This window comes from Suncus etruscus, chromosome 1 (genome assembly GCF_024139225.1).
Source record: "Suncus etruscus isolate mSunEtr1 chromosome 1, mSunEtr1.pri.cur, whole genome shotgun sequence".
NCBI lineage: Eukaryota > Metazoa > Chordata > Mammalia > Eulipotyphla > Soricidae > Suncus > Suncus etruscus.
This window is the reverse complement of record NC_064848.1, coordinates 126,527,633-126,548,571: the sequence shown is the minus strand read 5'-3', so window position 1 is coordinate 126,548,571 and position 20,939 is coordinate 126,527,633. Positions and strand designations below refer to the sequence as shown.

The window sequence follows — 20,939 nt, the reverse complement described above, 5'->3', positions numbered from 1 at the left end:
TTTTTCACCTAGGAAATGTGCCATGGTCAGCAGGTCAGAGCTTTCCTCTTTCCCCGTGGGACTTCATGAGGCAGAATCATGCAGAGCACATCACTGTGCTTTTGTCAGGTACAGATACTCCCAGGTGTAGTCCGAGGTGGACAGACCTATTGTTGATTGTTTCTTAGTTGACTTAGATGGTTCACCTGCCTTAGTATGGTGTGGAAACAATACACACTTGGTAGAAATAGGATATTGTTTAGTGAGTTTGGCTCTTTTCTTGGCCGCAATATATGGTGTGATATTGTCCTAGGATATGTAGCAGTGACACCAAACTACAGGTCCTAGGGGGCCACACTGTCACAGGAGAATACAACCCTACTCTGTAATTGCTCAGTATTAAAAGAAGAACACTTGAATTTCAAACCACATTATAAAATAGGATGTGCTGTAAATAATTTTGCCCATGGGCTAATGAAAATGTTTTGAGTGTGTTGAAAGTAGGCAAGCCTAAGCTGTGATTTTTGGTAATTTGGTATAATAAATACATTTTCAATTTACCTATGTGCTTATGGAATATTGCCCCATAATAAGTCAAGGAAGATCTCAACTATTTCTTAAGTCTGCTTTCCCTTGTATTGTATCTTCTATTTATGCACCTATGACTCTTTCTACCAAGTAATGAGATGTGTATTGCAGATGAAAAATCAAAACCTGTATTTCTGACCTCTAGGTTGATGTCCATTCTGATTATTGCTCCCTGCCATTCTGATTGTCTCTCACGTTAGGGAAAAAAGCAGAGATCAGATTTAGGGTAATGAAGACTGTGTTAAGGGGATAGAGAGATAGTACAGAGATTAAGATGTTTGCCCTGAGAGCAATCGTGTGTGTGTGTGTGTGTGTGTGTGTGTGTGTGTGTGTGTGTATGTGTGTGTGTGTGTGTGTGTGTGTGTGTTAGGACTTAGTTGGAGTAGAGATGTTTTTAGTGTACAAGGAAACTGAAGCTCCAAAAGATTCATCTTTTTAGTTCAAAGTTATCTTTTATAAGTAGTTTTAAATATACTTTTTTATTTTTTATCCCAAATTCTAAAATATTACTCATTTCATTGTGTATTAAACATAATTGCTCATGGAGTCATTACAAATTCATTCTCAACTAATTATTATATACATGAATTGCATGTACTTCATTTGAAAAACTAAAGTAAATGTGAGGACCATACCAGAAAATTTATTTTGATTAAAGCAGTGAGTCTAGAGAGTAGCAATTTAGAAGGGTATAAAGAGGAGAGCAGGCAAATGGTCCAAAAGAGATTATTAATGATCAGCAAGGTTAGAACTTTCTGAGGAGTGTAACTATTTTTTGTCAATATTTGCTTAGAAACATAAAATCCAGGGACCAGAGCAGTGGTACAAGAGGTAACGCGTCTGCCTTGCCCGCTCTAGACATGGATGGACCACAGTTCTGTCCCCTGGTGTCCCATATGGTCTCCCAAGCCAGGAGTGATTTCTGAGCAACTAGCCAGGAGCAACCCCTGAGTGTCACCAGGTGTGGCCCAAACACCAAAAGAGAGAGAGAGAGAGAGAGAGAGAGAGAGAGAGAGAGAGAGAGAGAGAGAGAGAGAGAGAGAGAGAGAGAGAGAGAGAGAGAGAGAGAGAGAGAGAAGAAAATTCAGTAATCAGAGCAGACATTGGATAATGTAAATCTAGGATATGGAGACTTGACCTTTGTTGGAATAAGGTGAATAGTCATCCTGAGGGAAAGTAGGGGTAGCTTGGGAGCTCTTGTGAATGCAGGAGTAATGGATGTTTTTAAGCCATACTGCATGCTGCAATATTTTTATGCTTTAAGGCATGCTGGTGATTTATGGCCAGATGTCAGCTCTGCCCAGAGAAGTCAGTGAACATGTTGTATCTTCCATGACAGGCTCTATTTTTGTTTCTTGATACATTTAAGTAAAGAATAAATTTTCCTTTTCTGTGTTTCTTTGTTTACAGGTCCTCAAGAAGGCTGTCTCTATAGTGTGACATATGCATCCATGATCCCTCTTCAGTTTCTGCAGAACTACCTCAGGCTGGTAGGTGTATGCTGGTCAGTAGGGTTTGACATAGGGAAATGGGTTGATCATTGGCATGTTTCTTTCTTTTTCTTTTTTTTTGGTTTTTGGGCCACACCCGGTGATGCTCAGGGGTTACTCCTGGCTGTCTGCTCAGAAATAGCTCCTGGCAGGCACGGGGGACCATATGGGACACCGGGATTCGAACCAACCACCTTTGGTCCTGGATCGGCTGCTTACAAGGCAAACGCCGCTGTGCTATCTCTCCGGGCCAGTCGTGTTTCTTCAGAGTATGATAGCCCTGCATTTACCCTGCTCCCAGATCTCATCACCTTCCTCAGAACCCTCCTCCCTGGAAGAAATCTAGAACTTGTCACTTGTTCAGGATTCCTTACTATCACTGTCATCAGATGTACAATTGTTCAAGCCCAGAGGACACACCTGTGACTTGTACAGGGTTAGAAAGTGGGCAGAAAGAGGTAGCTTTCCTTGCACAAAGACTTTGTGTCATGTAACTAGTTAGTAGGAGAAGAAATAGCTAAAATTTTCATTTTATGTGGAATAAACATGTTAGCATTAACAGGTATAGTTCAAACAAGGTACAAGTATTTTTCTAATGTCGAGAGTCATGAGTGCTGCTAGAGAAATAATTACATTGAGAACTATCCTAACAATGTGAATGAATGAGGAAAGTAGAAAGCCTGTCTAGAGTATAGGCAGGGGTGGGGTAAGGAGGAAAGAGATTTGGGACATTGGGATGGGAATGTTGCACTGGTGAAGGGGGGTGTTCTTTACATAACTGAATCCCAACTACAATCATATTTGTAATCACGTTGTTTAAATAAAGATATTAATTTTTAAAAAAAAAATCCTGGCAGATGAGTGATCCAGGAAGACCAGAGAGGACTGAGTCTCCCTCCTCTGAGAATCTAAACAGCAGCTCTCTCAGCACTCCTTTATTTCTTTTTGTTGTTTTTCTTAATGTTTAGGTAATATAGTTACTATTTATTGTCGCTTAATATCAATTAAATGGAATAGCCAGTGTGGGAAGGAGGGAAGTGGGGAAAAAAGAAGCCTCATTCATGGCTACTGGGAATGTCAGCTGGAAAACAATATGGAGTCTTAAAAAAAAAAAGAAAGAAAGGAAAAGAGCAGAATTCCCATACCACCCTGAAATTCCACTTCCAGCTTTTAACAAAAATATATAAAATATAAAAATATTAAAAATATGTAAATATTGGGGTCGGAGAGATGGCATTAGAGGGAAGGTGTCTGCCTTGCAAGTGCTAGCCTAGGACGGACCGCGGTTTGATCCCCCAGCGTCCCATATGGCCCCCCCAAGCCAGGGGTGATTTCTGAGTGCATAGCCAGGGGTGATTTCTGAGCATCAAATGGGTGTGGCCCCCCAAAAACAAAAATGTAAATATATATAAGATATAAACATATAGCTATGAATTTAAAATATATAAATATTAATATATAAAAGAAACTTGAAATGATAGACTCATACCTGCCTTTATTGCAGCATTTAATGTAATAGACAGTATATGAGTACAGTCCTCTGCTCTTTTGTATGTAGTTTGAGTGAACTTGCCAGAAACAATCTTCATCTTCATATCAGATTCTAGTCCCCAGGAAGAGAGCCTAGTGGGTAGGTGCCTTCATTTCTAGAATTTGCATATGGACATTGTTATTCACCATTGTTCAAATTTGAGACCAGGATGTCCACACCTAGCAGCATAGTTTTTAGTATGGCAATCACAGTTAATACTAAGCACTGACCTCTAAAAGGTAAAGAGGAAATAGGTGTGAGTATCAAGAAAAAGTACCAAGATCTGAAACCAAAATGGATAAATTTTTGCCTTGCATTGGTCAAGAACTTTCATGTGCCAAATTCTCATATATGTCTTATTTAACTTTCAAAACATTCCTATGAGGTAGAGAATATCTTCCAGGTGATAAATGAGGATATTGAAGCAGAGTCTGGTAAGATATCATGCCCAAGGACACATAGCTAATGATGATAAAAGAGAATTGTGCAAGACTTGGATACCCATTCTGTGACTCTGTGTGAGATATCTTTCAAACGCATATCGATGATGTCAGACATCAAATAAACAATCATTTTTCTTGCTTCCTTAGGTCAGAAAGCTAAAAAAAGAAACACAAGTTTGACCATGACCCTTTACTAAAGTTGTTTCTGTTAACTGTGAATTGATGTTTTTGTTCTTGATGAAAAGAAGTATTCAAAAGTATTCCATTGATCTCCCAGAGAGGCTCAAAGTCAGGCCTGCACGTTATAAAAGCAGCCAGAGTAGCATAGTGACATTCAAAGGCCTTACAATTTAGGAGATAAATTCTAAATCTGATGCTTTAAAATCTGGCCCTTCTACTTTTTTTCTTTGTTAGTTCCCCCCATATCTAAAGCATCAAAGTATGCCTGGGGTTACATATAAATTGAAAGGAAAGCAGCTTCATTCCTTTGCTTAGTGAACATCTGAAGCATCAAACTAGTATTCTGGAATGTGAGCTGTAGGCTTTCAGTAGAATCAACTGGTATAACTACTTTTTCTTTCTCCCTTCACAGCTTTTCTGTACCAGGCAAGGTTAGACTTAGGGCTTTTCATTTACCTTCTTAGATAATAAAATGAATAAATATCAATGCAATAGAATTATAATAAATATAATTAGCTTTGACTGAATAATTAGTGGAATAAAGTGTCTGCGAGCCATTTACACAGAATATTCAACTACATTTATGTAAATCTAATGTGTAAGACTCCAGTGATCAACTACCAATGACCAAAATACCAGAGGCTGAATTAATGCACTCTTCCTTTTCCAAATTTCATGGGCAATATAAAAGACACTTCACCTAACTAATCCTTTGGTAGAGATATTAAAATATAATAATTTATTTTAGCAATTTCTTCAAAACTTAAAGGGACTTAAGCATTGATATAGTAGTTGTAAATATTTCTTTTTAATATATTTATAAACGTCCTAAAGTAATAGACTAGATGCCATGCATGTTTGATTTTATTTAGTTATTAAGATGTCTGGCAACAATTTGTTGAACACTTTCTAATTGAAAGCATTGTTTTAGAAAATTAAGCATAATGATATATAAAATGCATTTTTATGGGAGAAGACAGATAAGGAAATTCTAAATGTACTTATAATGTTATGACCAGAACTAATTGCAAAATTGAGAAAAATGAAGCATGCAATAAGGAGCTCTGGAAAGAATGGTAGAGAAGAAAAGTGTTGGATGGAGTTGTTAGGAAAGACCGTTGTGTGGTGATTAGTTAATAGAAACTGGTGAGACAAATGAAATGATGGGGTTTGGAAGGATGTTTGAAGCAGAGGGAAAGGCATATGCATGACATCAGGCAGAGTCGTGGCAAGGAGATGATAGTAAGTCACTAGTGGGATGTGAGCCAGAAAATCCACCCAGACCACCTTAATTATGTTGACATGTGTTTGAATTATAAAGTACTTTCATTGAGTACTTATTATAAGCTGAGCTGTAAAGAGTTATGTATATTTATTAGTTCATTTAATCACTTTGTAAGATACCATTTATCCCAATTACTTGCATTTCACAGATGAATAAACCTAGACACAATAATTTGCCTGTAGTGAGTAGTGGACCCTAAGGAATTAAACCTAGAAGATGGCCTGTCTTCCTTTTTAATGAATATGATCATAATTTATAGTAGCGATTAACCTTTCTGTTAAGGAAAAATTGCAGTAATAACAAGTTTTTACTATGTGCATTGTATAAGTGTAATATTTTCAATGCATACTATAAAATCTTTAAGGAAAATACCACTAGGAGTCTTTAAATTTGGCCTTTTTTTCTGATTTTAAGGAAAAGCTTTAAACGCTTTATTGAATTGTTAAAGTAGTGCACATAAACTTTAATACATCACCCTAAATTATTAAAAGTATTTCATTTAATTGTGTATTCAACAAGTTAATTCTTTATTAAGCTTATCGTTTTTATTACTTTATTTGTAACCTTGTCTTGTATAATCGGTGGCTCTACCTATTAGAAATAGATCACTTAGGATTAGACAGCTAATAGCTATTTCTGGTTTAAATCCCCAGTACTATATATGGTATCCTGAGTACCCCTAGGTGTGACCAGAGCCCCGCACCCCCAGCAAAAATTATTCTAAATAGGTGATTCTACTTAATACTCGTGCAGTCCCCAAATAACTTTACTGTCACAAGGAAATCCTAGTATAAATGGTGGTTTTGTATCTAAGATACTGATGAAAGCTCCCGCAAATTTGTTAGCAGATGACCAGGTTTCACCCTGATCTATTTCAGGGTGCAGAAAATAAAGTTAGCAATTAGGTTCTAGTACAAAGAGGGATAAACAGGAATATGCCATTCTTTGTAATGAGAAAGAGATAGCTCTTACTCCAAAAGATTTCTGGGCTTCCCTGGCAATAGTAAATGAAGATTATGGGCAGTATGGGCCAATGTCCACCCATTAGAGATCTGGAAGAAAATGAGTTCTAGATGCTGGCAACTAATGGACTGTTTATGTCCTTATGTCACAGGGGTTTGGAGCTTGGGAGTGAACAGGATTAAGGAGGAGTACCAGATGCTTCTAAGTGGTGCTTTGAAACTATTCTTGGCAATATTAGACCTACCAGGCAGGTAGTTGAATGCAAGGGTCTAAGGATGTAGTTTAGGCCATGGAGTTCTGCAGATTATATTCCAATATTGCTTGGGCATCTCCAGGGCCACAGTTTATGATAGTCTCAAAGACATATGCTAGGGATGGAACTGGGGTCTACTGCATGCAAGACTGATTATATTTTCCTGGTCCTGGATATTATAGCTCTTAAAAAATAAACTGGTCCTGGAGTTTATTTTTAAGAACTATCATACCTAAGTAATTATATATGTTAATAAATAAGGACATCTATTTATCTGAAATTAGTAACCAAATCTAACGCTGGCTTTTATAGTGTCATAAAGGTATTTTTTTTTTTTGCAGAGTGTAAGTGATAGTTCTTCAGTTCCCGTTATCCTATAAACCTATTCTAGAAACAGTGGCCATAGTAAATGTTTAAAATAGTCTCTAACATACTATAGTACTCCAGTTTTTTATATTACTGATTATGTATTATCCAGTATTGATTATAGTTTATATAAATTGACAGAAGCTATTATTAGTGGCTCTAAAGTTATAACTTAATTGTATGTCAGGATAGGTTATAATGTAAGACCTACCTATAAAGCATGACCCTTTAACTTCAAAATTTTTCACCTTAGTAAAGACCTTATATTTTGAATTAATTTTTGAGTTCAAAACTTCATCATAATCTTTCTTAAAAACCATCTAGGCTTTTTCCTCAGACTTTAACAAGTAAAACTCCAAATAGAAATTGATGTTACTGTATTAAAATAAAGCCATGAGTCTGAAAACACATTACAGGTACCTATAATGACTAGAGTGGAGAGCGCCAATTCCCTTATTCCTTTCCAAAATCCACTTTACAGAAAAACAGTGTGGAGGGAAAAAACAAAGGCATGGATGATGACCTTTGTTGAGGTCACTGTTTCCATTAATCTAGAATTTATTTATCTCACAATGGACTAATAGAGTTGTGCTAACAACATATTCAGTAGACTATGAAGAGACAGGAATAATAGGGAATGCTGCCAATTATGATAATAAGGCTAGTGTCCCTTTAGAAATAAACAAAAATGCCACATTGTAAGTGTGCACTGACGAGATGATTCTGATGACTACAATGTATCTATTAAAAGTTGAGTGTGGTGTTCCCCGCTGACCTCTGACTCCCTATAGACCCCCCCCCCAAATAAATGAAAGTTGAGTGTGATGTTTTAATAGTTTTTATTGAGACCAATGTAAATTACGAGTCTTTCACAAGAGTGTGATTTTTTTTCCATAGAAGATCTCCTTTCAGCACTATTAAAATATTTATTCTCTACCAGCTTCTCAGCACCCTCACTCCCATCACCAAAGAAAAATCTCTATCTTTAGAGCCCTCTGCTGGAAGCACAGAGCATCTACATTTATTCTTTTTATTCTACCCAGACATTGCTATTTGGAAAATGAGTTATGGTTACTAGAGTAGATAAATGTATTTTCTTGACATAGTGTTTGATAGTACAGGTTTTCTAAGAACATTAAGCTACCAGTGATTAATTTTTGTTCAAATTTAAAATGAGAACCACACACATATTATTTGCTAAGAATATGGAAAATACCATTTATCATAAATCAATAATACCTGAGAATCAGCATCAAAAGGCTACTATAATATATTGATTGAGCATGTTAATGATCCTTAAATCTTTATATTCATTTCCCTGCATTTTCATGCACAATCCACTTAATTTATATTTCATCGTCCTGCAGAAGATATTAGACTACATAAATACAAAATGTTCAACTGTCAGTAACTGACATTTCCAATGAAAATTTAAATTGGATGCTTCTTGCCCACATCTCTTACGAACCTGCAATCTGAGAATAAATGAAGTGTTAAAATTGAAATAGCTTATCTATGAAGTTGGATCTGTTTTATGATTTCAAAATTCATCGTGATTTTGAATAGGCAGTGTGAATAGTTTACCAAAAGGATGGTAATGAATGGTGTTCTCTTGTTTTCAGAAATGAGACAATATTAAATTGCAATTTTATTTGAAAATCTCCAGGATAGAACACTCAGTAAATCTTGAAAATCTTTTTTGTTTTGCTGGTGTGAGACAGTTTGTTTCTTGCAAATTTCTACCCAGTAGTTCTTAGCAGTTTAGGATTAATTTGGAAAGCTCAAGACTTCTGGTTTAAAATGGCCCCTGGATAGCAAGGGTCTAGCACTAAATTTCTCACTAAAGTATTTTTGAAAAGTGGCAACAGTTTACACTAACAGAGAAAAATAGCTCTTGAACATTTATTTAGCAAGAAACAAGACAATTTTCTTTCCTTCAGAATGGAGAAGTGCACAGTGCTTACCTTGCAGTCAGAAGACCCCATTTCTTTTTTGTTTTGTTTTGTTTTTTTTTGTATTTTTTTGTTTTTTGGGCCACACCCGGCGTTGCTCGGGGGTTACTCCTGGCTGTCTGTTCAGAAATAGCTCCTGGCAGGCATGGGGGACCATACGGGACACCGGGATTCGAACCAACCACCTTTGGTCCTGGATCGGCTGCTTGCAAGGCAAACACTGCTGTGCTATCTCTCCGGGCCCAGAAGACCCCACTTCTATCCCTGTCACTATATATGATCCTCCAAGCCCTGCCAGGAATGAACCACAGAGCCAGGAGTTAGCCCCCACTACACATGGGTGTGATGCATCTCTCCCCAAGATGTTTCCTGAGATTTAACTTAAAATTAGGAAGTAAAATCCCTTTTATCCATTTCTAACCAAGAGAGAGATAGATAATCCTCCCTCTCCCCAAGAACAAAAGAGCAGGATTCATATTAGTCACAAAATCAGCTCCATCTTGCAGAAGGACTTAGAGGGCCTAGGGTTTCCAAGGCAGGCGATGTTTGTCCTGTGTGAGCACAATCTCATTCATTGCATCATCTATTTTTTCCAGTGCCATGATAGTCTCCTCCATCCCTGTTAGCCAGAGAAAGTGCCTAAAATAACTTAGCAAGAGCTAGGAAATAATGCGGATCTTAGGTAGGGTTTAAACCAGAACCTGAGCATCCTCTGAGCATTCCCAAGTTGCACCCCTGGAAGCTCCTGAGCAGCACTACCTGGATGATTCTGGAGGCCCACCAGCACAGGGGTGGCCTGGAAATTTTCCAGTGCCTCATATCATTTGGTCTTTCCGTCCAAAAGGGGATCTATGAGTCCATTTTTCCTAGAATTGCTCCTGGACATGAGCACTGTTTGGGAGGCCCCTTAGATTATAGTTGGACCTGATCTTGTATGACAGCAGTGAGTATATCTCACATACTCATTCCATTTAGGCTTCATGCAACTGATTCTCTTTCACAGAATAAGGACCAATCTCTGTCCAGATTTCTTGGAAACACTGGATTCCAGAATGGAAAATATGGAAAACTGATTTTAAAAAAAAGGACTTTATAATCCTCATGTTGTATTCTCTGATTACAATAGCTATTAAAGAAATTATACTCATCTCCTTTAAAAGTTCATAAATATATATCCACATCAATGGTATAAATACAAAATAGAAGGCACTTACGGAATCTAACTGTAATTACATCTGTATGCTGTCATTAATGGTGATTTTCATTCTTTATTTCTCAAATTTCCCTTTTTAAATTAATTGCTATTTTGACCTCTGAAAGGTGAAAATTGATACTGTGAAAACTCACACTTAAAAAGCATCTATAAGAGATGTATCATAAAATATAGGGCTAGTAGGCCCAGAGAGATAGCACAGCAGCGTTTGCCTTGCAAGCAGCCGATCCAGGACCAAAGGTGGTTGGTTCGAATCCCGGTGTCCCATATGGTCCCCCGTGCTTGTCAGGAGCTATTGCTGAGCAGACAGCCAGGAGTAACCCCTGAGCACTGCCGAGTGTGGCCCAAAAACCAAAAACCAAACAAAAAAAAAAATAGGGCTAGTGAGATAGTACAATGGGTAGAGTAAGATAGACAATCTGGTTCAATCACAGGACCATATATGATTCCATGAGGTCCATGAGAAGACATCTCTGAGCACAAAGCCAGGAGTAATTCCTGAACACTGAATATGGCCTAAACTCTTCACCTCTCCTCAGAAGTTATAGCTCATCTGCAAAAGCTATAATAATCATTAAAAGGGAAGACTTCACAACTGTACAGACTTAACTTAATCCCTAAAATACTTTAAATCTTTCAAAAGGTAAAGAATGATCAGAGAGAGCTTTTTGTAGTTGATTGTCTACCACTCTGCATCTCTCAGCATTTTTCATCTCATGCTGGTTTATTAAACTCATCTCTTCTGGGTTTATTAATAGGTTGAACAATATCGTAATGTCATTTTTCATGGCCCAGAAGGAAGCCTGCAGGACTACATAGCCAATCAACTTGCCCTCTGCATGAAGGTAGTCTTTGCTTACATTGTCTTTCCTTTGCTTTGAATATTCCAAAATACATATAACTAATCACTCTTCTCTTTCTACAGCACAGACAAATGGCTGCAGGATTCTCCTGTGAAATAGTGAGAATTGAAGTGGATGCTAGTGTCTCTAAGGAACAACTGGTAGACATGTTCATCAGTAGTGGTAAGATTTTTCCAGAAAATTGAATCATGCTTACCCCCCCCAAAATGTTCTTCATTCATGCCATTAAAAAACAAAAAACAAAAACTTTTCAGAGCTGGAGTGATGGCACAACAATCAGACGTTTGCCTTGCACACGACTGATCCAGGAAGGGCCTGGGTTCAATTCCCAGCATCCCAAGTAGTCCTCCTAGCCCGCAAGGAGCTATTTTTGAGTACAGAGCCAGGAATAACCCCTGAGTGCTGCCAGATGTGACCAAAAACCAAAAAATAAAAATAAACTTTGTTGCTTGAGAGTAAGTTTAAATTGACTTTTTAATTATTCGGCAGTTTGGGATAAAAACTGGGATGCTTTCTGAATTCTTAATTCTTGCCAAAAACGTATTTTATAGGAGCCAGAGTGGTAGCACAAGTGATAGAGCATCTGCCTTGCATATGCTAACCGAGGACAGACCACAGTTCAATCTCCCAGTGTCCATATAGTCCCCCAAGCCAGGAGTGATTTCTGAGTGCATAGCCAGGAGTAATCCCTGAGCATCACTGGGTGTGTCCCCAAAACCAAAATATATTTATATATATTTTATATATATATATCATCAAATTTTTGCATGTTTTACAATTCTGTGGTATTTTGTATATAAATCATTTGTTTGCACATACTATTTAGCTCTTACCAGAGGTATGGTATGTCCTGGAAGGTCTACATAATGTTTCACTGCTATTTTACTACTTAGAATTACATCATGACAATAAAAAGCAGATGGACTTTTATTATTCACAGATTCTCTACAACCAGTGTATCCCATATTGCTGCACTTGAGGTGAACAACTCTTTCAACCATTTCCTCATGTACTATTGAGTGGTACTTTGCTGAGCACATCTGTATGCATTAATTGATTTAAAAACCATGATAACCCTATGCACATGGTGTCATTATCTCCATTTTAAAAGTAAGGAAAAGTCATAGAGAGGCCCAGCAACTTGTCTCAGCAGGAACAAAATTAAACATATTTTATGTATAATTTTATGAATTTTGCCATAGGTTCTCAAACGTAGGGCTCCAAGTCTCACATCAGTTGGAATAGGTGAATTAACTCTTCTTGTTGTTGAATGACTAGCAATTGTGATCCAAAGCTGGCATGAGCCTGACCCTAGATCCTCAGTGCTGAAAGCCGCAGAGATTCCTGGGAAGAATAATAAGGAAAAAGGGACATGACAAAATGAGTAACAGATGAGCCAAAATGCATATTTTTATATGAGGGGTATTTCTTTGGAGTCTGGATCAAGGGAGATATCTTATGACTAGATATCTTGTGGCTAGGAATAGAAAAAGGAAAATTGTTAGCAGATCCTAAAAATAGTTAAGCGTTATGCACGAAATCCTATCAGTAACAATACCATAAACCACAGTGCCAAAATTTTATTTTAAAAGTGTCTGTTATAGAGGCAGAATGGAGGAGATATGAGAGAAAATGAGGGCAAAGATGAAGGGAAGTGGACACTAGTGAAGGGATTGGTTTTAGAATATTGTATGCCTGAAACCCAGTCATGAAGTACTTTGTAATTCATAATGATTAAATACAATTTTCAAAATAAGTAAGAGTAAGAGGCAAACTTGGTGGGCTAGAGAGATTGTGCACGCATAATAGTGGGTAAGGTGATTGCTAATGATCAACCCTGCTTTAATACCTAGTATCCCACTTGTCCCCTGCACACCATCAGGAGTAATTCTTAAGCATGGAGCTAGGAGTAATCCCTGAAAAATAGCTGAGTGTGGTCCAAAAGCCAAAACAAATAACAAAGAGGAAAACTTGGGAAAGGACTAAAGATTTTACCAACACTAAAGTACATGTTCAGATTAGAGAATTTCACCAGAATCTGAACTATTCAGGCCAGTCTTTAGCTAGAAACTAGTGAAAGCTGACTATACAAAGAGATTTTCTCCATATAATTTAATGAATCTAGTCTGGTAGGACCTACTCTTGATATTCTGATTTATAAACTGGAAAGCACTGGCAATTAAGAGATCAAGTATTCTCCCCAAAGCTCCCACAATGAGGGAACAACACCAGAAGCAGACCTTATTTTCCCTGCAAGCCACAATCACCTGTGCTCAGTGCTGGAAATTAATATTCCTTCTTTGTGCATTTTCATGGGGTACACACCCAGAGGATGAATTGCTAGATCAAAGAGCATATGTTTCCAAAGGCTTTCCATGCCTGTTGCCAATTAGTCCTTTAGGGGAAAATAACAAAACAAAACATGCCAATCCATTCTTCCCTCATTATTGGGTAAGTGTAGTTTTACTTATTCATCCTCCGGCCAGCATAGGTTGTGTTAATTCCTATTAAGCTTTGCTAATTTAATAGGAAAAAATAAAATCATTTTATTTGATTTGATTTGATAGAGGAAATATAAAGCAATGAGCCACGTTTGTCAAAGAGATTTATTAGATACACTGAAAAGAAAACTCACCTGTGCTGAGATTTCTATTTTCCCTCTGACAAAACCCCTGAGTATAGAGACCACCTCCAGGTGGGGCAATAAAAACATAGTAAGGGCAGATAGCTCAGGCTATCTTGAGTCTGTCCCTCCCTGACTTACATAGACCACAATCTTTGTTTTGGATGAAACCAAGTTATAAACAAACAAATACAAAGAAACCAGAGATGATCTTTGTTTTGGGTAAAGTAAGGTGTAATGGAACAGCTTATTATGCCTTATATAATCCCACTTTCCCTTTTGAAAAGCAATCTTTTTTTCTTATAAACTGAGTTTGTTTTTATTTTTTTTATTGCTGTTTATTTTCTAAACACAGTTAAAATTCTATTTTTGTCTTCTTTGATTTCACTAAGTACTTTAGATCCAGTAGATACATTCATGATATTGCAGATGCAAGATTTTATTGTTTAATATCTAATTTATATCCCATTCATTATATATAGCACAGATTTTTGTAATCTATTTAAATATCAATGTGTGAAGGTTTTTCAAAGAACAATGATGAGTTCATGTATCTGCATCCTAACTGGACATAGTGACTTCAGGATCACTATATCTAACCATACATTTAGCATAAGTCAAGGAAAAATTGTAGACTTTCAGCCCTCAGTTACAGAAAAGAAATTACATAAATCATATTTTTCAGTTATATCATTTGGTGGAAAGGATTTGCTTGTTATCATTTTACCAAGGTATAGATATTTTATACTTTTTAATATATGTGTTTATTTAAACCCTGAGAACCCTGAGAATTTTAATATTTTTATTAATTTTTCAAAAGGGATACAACACCAAGAAGACACTGCACAAGCCGCTTATAAATACAATTAAATTGAGATGTGACTGTTAATGCTTCTAGTCTTCTGACAGGGGTAATCAAACTTTTTAAACAGGGGGCCAGGTCACTGTCCCTCAGACCATTGGAGGGTCTGACTATAGTAAAAACAAAACTTATGAATGAATTCTTATGCACACTGCATATATCTTATTTTGCAATGAAGAAACAAAACAGATACAAATATAATATGTGGCCCACGGGCCATAGTTTGAGGACCACTGGAGGCATCTGAGCATCCAGGCAAACCATCTTAGTTTCAGAAGAGATTCATTTACAGTTCACAGTTTACTTTCTTTTGAAAGTAAAGATACATTGTGTTTTTAGTAGCAAGAAGGCGAAGTGGAGTATAATAAATTTTGGTGAGCATTTGTGAAAATTGTAATACTTCAAAAAATTACTCCGTATCTTAAGTTGGTCTCTCCTTTTCCTCAAGATTAACTTAAGTGTGGAACATCTTAGAATCTCATAAACATTAAGTTATTTCTCAAAAAAAAGGGGGGGTCAGAGTGATGGCACAGTGGTAGGGCATTTGCCTTGCACACAACTGACCCAGGACAGACCACAGTTCTATCCCTGGTGTCCCATATGGTCCCCCAAGCCAGGTGTGATTTCTGAGCACATAGCCAGTAGTAACCCCCAGTGTCACTGGGTGTGGCCAAAAATCCAAAAAAAAAACAAAAAATGTTATTTCAATTGTTATTAATTCTTTGGTATATAGGAAGTAAAATATATATTTTATCTAGTGTGAACTACATAGAAGTTGGTTCTAGGCACTGTTTTGTTTTGTCAACTTATTGACAGTCATGTCTTATATACAATAATCTGTTTCTATTTAGTGTTGATACGTAGTTCAGTTTCACCATCTTTTATGTAAGGATCTTTAAAATAAAACTCAAACTATATTTTAATTAAACTTTTGGGCAATTGTTGGCTATTCTTGACTCTGCTCAAGAATCACTCCTGGTGGTACTCAGGGAACCATACGGAACTGGGGATTAAACCAGGGTCTGCCTATTTAAGTCAAATGCCTTACCCCATGTTATATTTCCAGATCCAGGATTTGAATATTCCTGATAATTGTCTCTAAAACAGTATATCTATAAAATAAAGTTAGGGAATATGCTTATTTCTTTTTAGACTATATATATAAAATAAAGTTAGGGAATATGCTTATTTCTTTTTAGACTATATATCCATAATTTTATCATTTAAGAGTTTTGGCCTTTTGCCTTTATGAAAAATACATTTCTAAATACATACTTTGTATTTAACAAGTCAATGAATATTTTTTTAATTTATGGATTTGGACTCTAGTTTATAATGCTGTTAATAATGGTTTCGTAGGCACATAATTTTAACACCATACCCATCGCATCACCAATATGCCAACCTCCCACTCAACCCCTCCACCTCCAACTCAACTGTGTGGACCAGCTCTCCTATTACAACTGAATAATTTTAAATAAAATAGCTATTCATCTCTTGCCTTGGCGATGGAATATTTTCAGCTACATAAATGTACCATCTCCCCCTACCCTTACTCACAAACTTTTATTTATAGAGGAGGCCACTGGTCTGTCTTCTGTGATGGTTGTTTCTTTGTTTTACTATAGTTTTACTAACCCTACACATATCTAAGTTTTTTATTAAAAAAAAAACAACAACCTGTGTTTTCTCAACTGTGTTTGAATGCTACCCAGTGACATCTTATTATATAGATTCTTTTGTGATTTATTTCTAAATGTATTATTTAGAATAACTCTCCATGACCTTGCTTATAGATTCCACTGGTTTGTATTCATTGTATGAATATATTTCTATGTGTTTATCCATCTCATTGTCGATGTCTGGGTTCATCCCATTAGGCATTTTTTAAGGAACCAGGATTATTTCCTCAGCTGATTTGAATAAAGCCAAGCTGTTGTCTTTAGGATCTTTGTTTTCCCCTTTAGGATCTTTGTTTTTCCCTGGCTATTGGGTCACATTTCTTCTGACACCAATAGTCATTTTGGATTTTGCCAAATTGTATAGATTTTTATGAAAACCTTAATCATGGAATTCCTTTTTTTGCCCTACAGCATGTTTAATCCCAGTGAAACAATCACCTGTCAACAAGAAAACCATTGTTATCTTAGAAAATCTGGAAAAATCTTCATTGTCAGAGTTATTGGGGGACTTTTTGGCACCTCTGGAAAATCGCAGCACTGAAAGCCCCTATACTTTTCAAAGAGGTAAAAAAAAAAAAAAAAAAAAAAAAAACCTCGTAGAAAAACCCTTTTTAAAAGTGCATGCTTCCGGGAGATCTCTCTCAGCTTTGTTGGCCAGAAATAAGAATTATGCTTCCACTGCCCCACAATATGGTTTGCTGAGGTTGGATCTTTCCTTTTCGGTTCATTTTAGGAAATGGGACAGTGGAATGTTATTACTTTCATGAGAACTGCTTTCTGATGGGAACCATTGCCAAGGCCTGTCTCCAGGGCTCCGACTTGCTGGTGCAGCAACATTTTCGCTGGGTACAGCTTCGGTGGGATGGAGAGCCCATGCAGGGGCTGCTGCCTAGGTTCTTACGGAGGAAAGTGATGAATAAGGTAAATTTTCTGCAGTTGCAGCCTGTCTCTGGGAGAGGGCGCTCTGGTGTCAGGAACTCCAAGCATGCTGGCCTTAGTCCTGTGTCCTGAATCATATAACCATGTACAGTCTGTAATAGTTTCTGGACTCTATTAAACTAAAAAAAGTGGAGGGAGATTTTGCTATTTTTATGAACTCTTCTCAAGGAGTTTCACCTAGTTCTTAATCCTGTAAAAGGCTAGATTAGAATTTAATTCAGTTTATTTTTTAATTACTTATTTAAATACAGGAGTTTAGAAAGTTGTTCATAAAACAGCTGCTTCTTGCTTTCAATGTTCCAAACCAATTCCTCCAGCTGTGTAACACTCTCTCCACCATTGTTTCTGATAGCCCCCTCCCACACACACACACCTCAAAGCTTGCCCTCTTGGCAGGAACAAAATAATTTCCTTATTATAACTAAGTGATAGTGGAATTAAAAAGACATCAATAACAAAATTCGTGAAAATTGTTGTAGCTCACAAGGAGATTCATTAACTCATTGAAAGTTTACCAAGCTGTTTCTTTGCCAGTTTTGCATTTTATATTGTTGTTTTCATTCATTTAGCTTATGTGGATTTAATGCTACTTTCCTTCTTAATTCCTGTGTTCCTCCTGGGTTATTAGGAAACACCATGGCTTCCTTGTAGACTTCAAAACATTATACAATCACTCTGGCTCGTTTCAATTTAAGATTGTTATTTACTAAAGTACAGTATATTTTAAAAGTCACACGAGGGGCCGGGTGGTGGCGCAAGAGGTAAGGTGCCTGCCTTGCCTGCGCTAGCCTTGGACGGACCACAGTTCGATCCCCCGGCGTCCCATATGGTCCCCCAAGCCAGGAGCAACTTCTGAGCGCATAGCCAGGAGTAACCCCTGAGCATCAACGGGTGTGGCCCAAAACCAAAAAAAAAAAAAAAAAAAGTCACATGAGAGGCCTGAGAAAGCCCTGAGCACCACTAGGTATGTCCCCAAACAAACAAACAAACAAACAAGTCCCTGAAAATTAAAAGGATGCTTTCTGTGTACTTTTGAATGATAAAAATATATATTCTCCCAGATAGCAAAATTAATGAAGTACTGATTAAATCAAATATGTAACTTAACTTTTCTTAAATAGGGCCAGTAGCTTACTGTAAAGATAGAAGTGACAAGATTTTATCAGGTAACTCTGCTCCAAGGTACATTTGAAGGACACTATCTTTATTGTATCAGCAGTGTTTTAAGCTGCTCTTTTAAATAACAATCACCCCCTGCCAGTGTTCCACAGAAACAAGAGCCTTTTCTTCCCTTAGAGCTGCTGTTGTTGGTTTTCATTCAATCTGCCATCAAATCACAACCCTAGGTCTAGGAGAAATCCTGAAAGCTGGACAAGCTGAAAGGCACAGAGACATTTGGCTCTCTCCTTCTCCTTATCAGGAAGGAAGAGCTTTTTCCTGAAACTCCCACAAATACCTGACTTCCCTGTGGTGTTTCATTAACCAGAACTGGTTTGGTGCTGTCTGCCCCAGCCACTGCTACCTTCTTTTGCAAGATCAAAGTTTACTAAGGAGTTCCTGAAGTAAATTCTGCTTTAGTTGTGTTGAGTATGTGAATATGCAGGCTAAAGTGACTGGGTGGAATATTGTGTTAGTAGTATGTGAATTCACAGCCCTCAAAGGAGGTGGGTGGAGGAAGAAGTAGCTGAGAATAACTTTAGTGATTTAGTGAACTGTGCCTGTCATTGCTAATTTAAATATTCTACTAACTGAACATCCTAACTTAATGAGAAATTGATCCCATGCCATGTGAGATGATTGGTCATGAATATATACTTTTGATCAAATCAGAGCCTATGAGTTCAACTAATGTCAGGGTAAGAACACATTTCAGGGCCCGGAGAGATAGCACAGTGGCGTTTGCCTTGCAAGCAGCAGATCCAGGACCAAAGGTGGTTGGTTCGAATTCCGGTGTCCCATATGGTCCCCCGTGCCTGCCAGGAGCTATTTCTGAGCAGACAGCCAGGAGTCACCCCTGAGCACCGCCTGGTGTGGCCCAAAAAACAAAAAAAAAAAAAGAACACATTTCAGCAGCAGTGAAAGTCTGATGAACTTCCAATTAAGTGTATTTAACTTCATCATTATTACAATTTTAATAAATTGCCCAAAATTTGGTTTTTAGAGACTTTATTTTTTATGATTGTTAGTAAGCACATCAGAATTAGGAGGTACACAAAGACCAGAATTTACATAGCTAAACAATGGGCACCTTACATATATAAAGTCTTGATAATTTTCCATTTTAGTTTTGCCTATGTCGTCCCCTAAACTGTTCTGTTCTTTGCTTTCCTGGCAACATTCTTGTGGTGCTTGTATTCTAAGACCTAGGCTGTTTTGCCCAGAGGACTATCCCCAACATCGGGTTTGGGGGTTGTGATTTTGTTAGGAGGACAATTGATGTTTGAAGAATTGATGTGAAGTTTCTTCTTGCTTTTCTCACACTCTACTCTGTCCAGATTCCTTTATTTCATGTAAAAAACAAACAAACAAACAAACAAACAAAAAAAGGAGGGGTCTAGATCTGGGTCTCATATTGACCTACCTGATAGTATAATCACATAATAGAAGATCTCTTTCTCCTTTAGCTATCGTAGGTGATGAAAAAATCTAATTCACCGCATTCTTTTTCATTTTAAGTTTTCTCTTTTAAAATTTTGTATTGTTGGGCTGGAGATATAGTAAAGGGTTAAAGACATTTAACTTTTACATAGCAGACTCTGGTTTGGTTCTTGACACCCATATGAGCCCCACCAGTTGTGCACCAAAGAAAGAGTAAACTATGAACAATACTGAATGTGGTCCCAAACAAAACAAAACAAAGATTCATTTGAGCAAATAAATAAAACTTTACTGTTAGAAACCAGACCTGTTCTCAGTCACACCTGTGACCCTCTTCCCTGTCTCCAGTTTAGAGGTCAGCTACCTTCTCCCTGTGACCCTGTGTGCAAGATTGTCGATTGGGCCCTGGCTGTATGGTGCCAACTCAACTCTTGCCTCGCTCACTTGGGCACCCCTGAAGCACTCCTGGGGCCAAAGTATTTCCTGTCTTGCCCTGTAGTCCCAGGACATGCCCAAGCAACAATGAAGTAAGTCTTCTTTCTTTGAAATAACTATTTGCACTAGAACATTCACCAATTTGGGTTGTTTGGGAAAGTAAATAGTCCAAGAATTCAGTCCCTAGGATGGCCCATTTTCCCTGAGGAAAATTCTTGTTGAGATAAAACTCAGCTGCAGAATAGCTTTTATTTTAAAATTAGTTGGGGTGGAATGGGAGAGAAAAAAATGATAGTATAGCTGGTAGTAATCTAACCTTGCATGTGGCTGATTCAGTTTCAATTCCTAGCACCCTGGAAGGTACCTAAGTACCACCAGGAGTAGTTCCAGTAATAAGCTCTGAACACAGCTAAATAAGGCTCAAAAACAAACCAAAATAAACACAAAATGTATCATCTTTATTCCATTAACAGCATTGTAAATTGGGGTCATGTTTATACTAACATTTTTTCTGTTACTATTTTTTCTATATTACATCCTATTTTTAAAAACTATCATACTGACAGAAGTTTTTAATATAGGTAGGTGATAGCTAGGTGATATGTTTTTTGTCAGTTTTTAGTAAAATAGAGGTAAAGAAGAGACAGGAGTGTATCCCACAAAGTAAAAATAAAAGAGAGAGAGATATTACATA

General features: G+C 37.2%; 1 protein-coding gene across 4 annotated transcripts in view; it reads left to right on the top strand.

Annotated features, from left to right (window-relative positions):
* Positions 1 to 20,939, top strand: part of CTTNBP2 (cortactin binding protein 2) — a 197,019-nt gene that overhangs the window by 157,091 nt on the left and 18,989 nt on the right. For all 4 annotated transcript variants that reach the window (XM_049771025.1, XM_049771028.1, XM_049771027.1 and 1 more), the window contains 7 exons: positions 13 to 108; positions 1,978 to 2,057; positions 11,002 to 11,088; positions 11,169 to 11,268; positions 16,685 to 16,837; positions 17,007 to 17,194; positions 20,159 to 20,337. In XM_049771025.1, the coding sequence (XP_049626982.1) occupies positions 13 to 108; positions 1,978 to 2,057; positions 11,002 to 11,088; positions 11,169 to 11,268; positions 16,685 to 16,837; positions 17,007 to 17,194; positions 20,159 to 20,337 (883 nt within the window). The remainder of the gene's footprint in view (positions 1 to 12; positions 109 to 1,977; positions 2,058 to 11,001; positions 11,089 to 11,168; positions 11,269 to 16,684; positions 16,838 to 17,006; positions 17,195 to 20,158; positions 20,338 to 20,939) is intronic.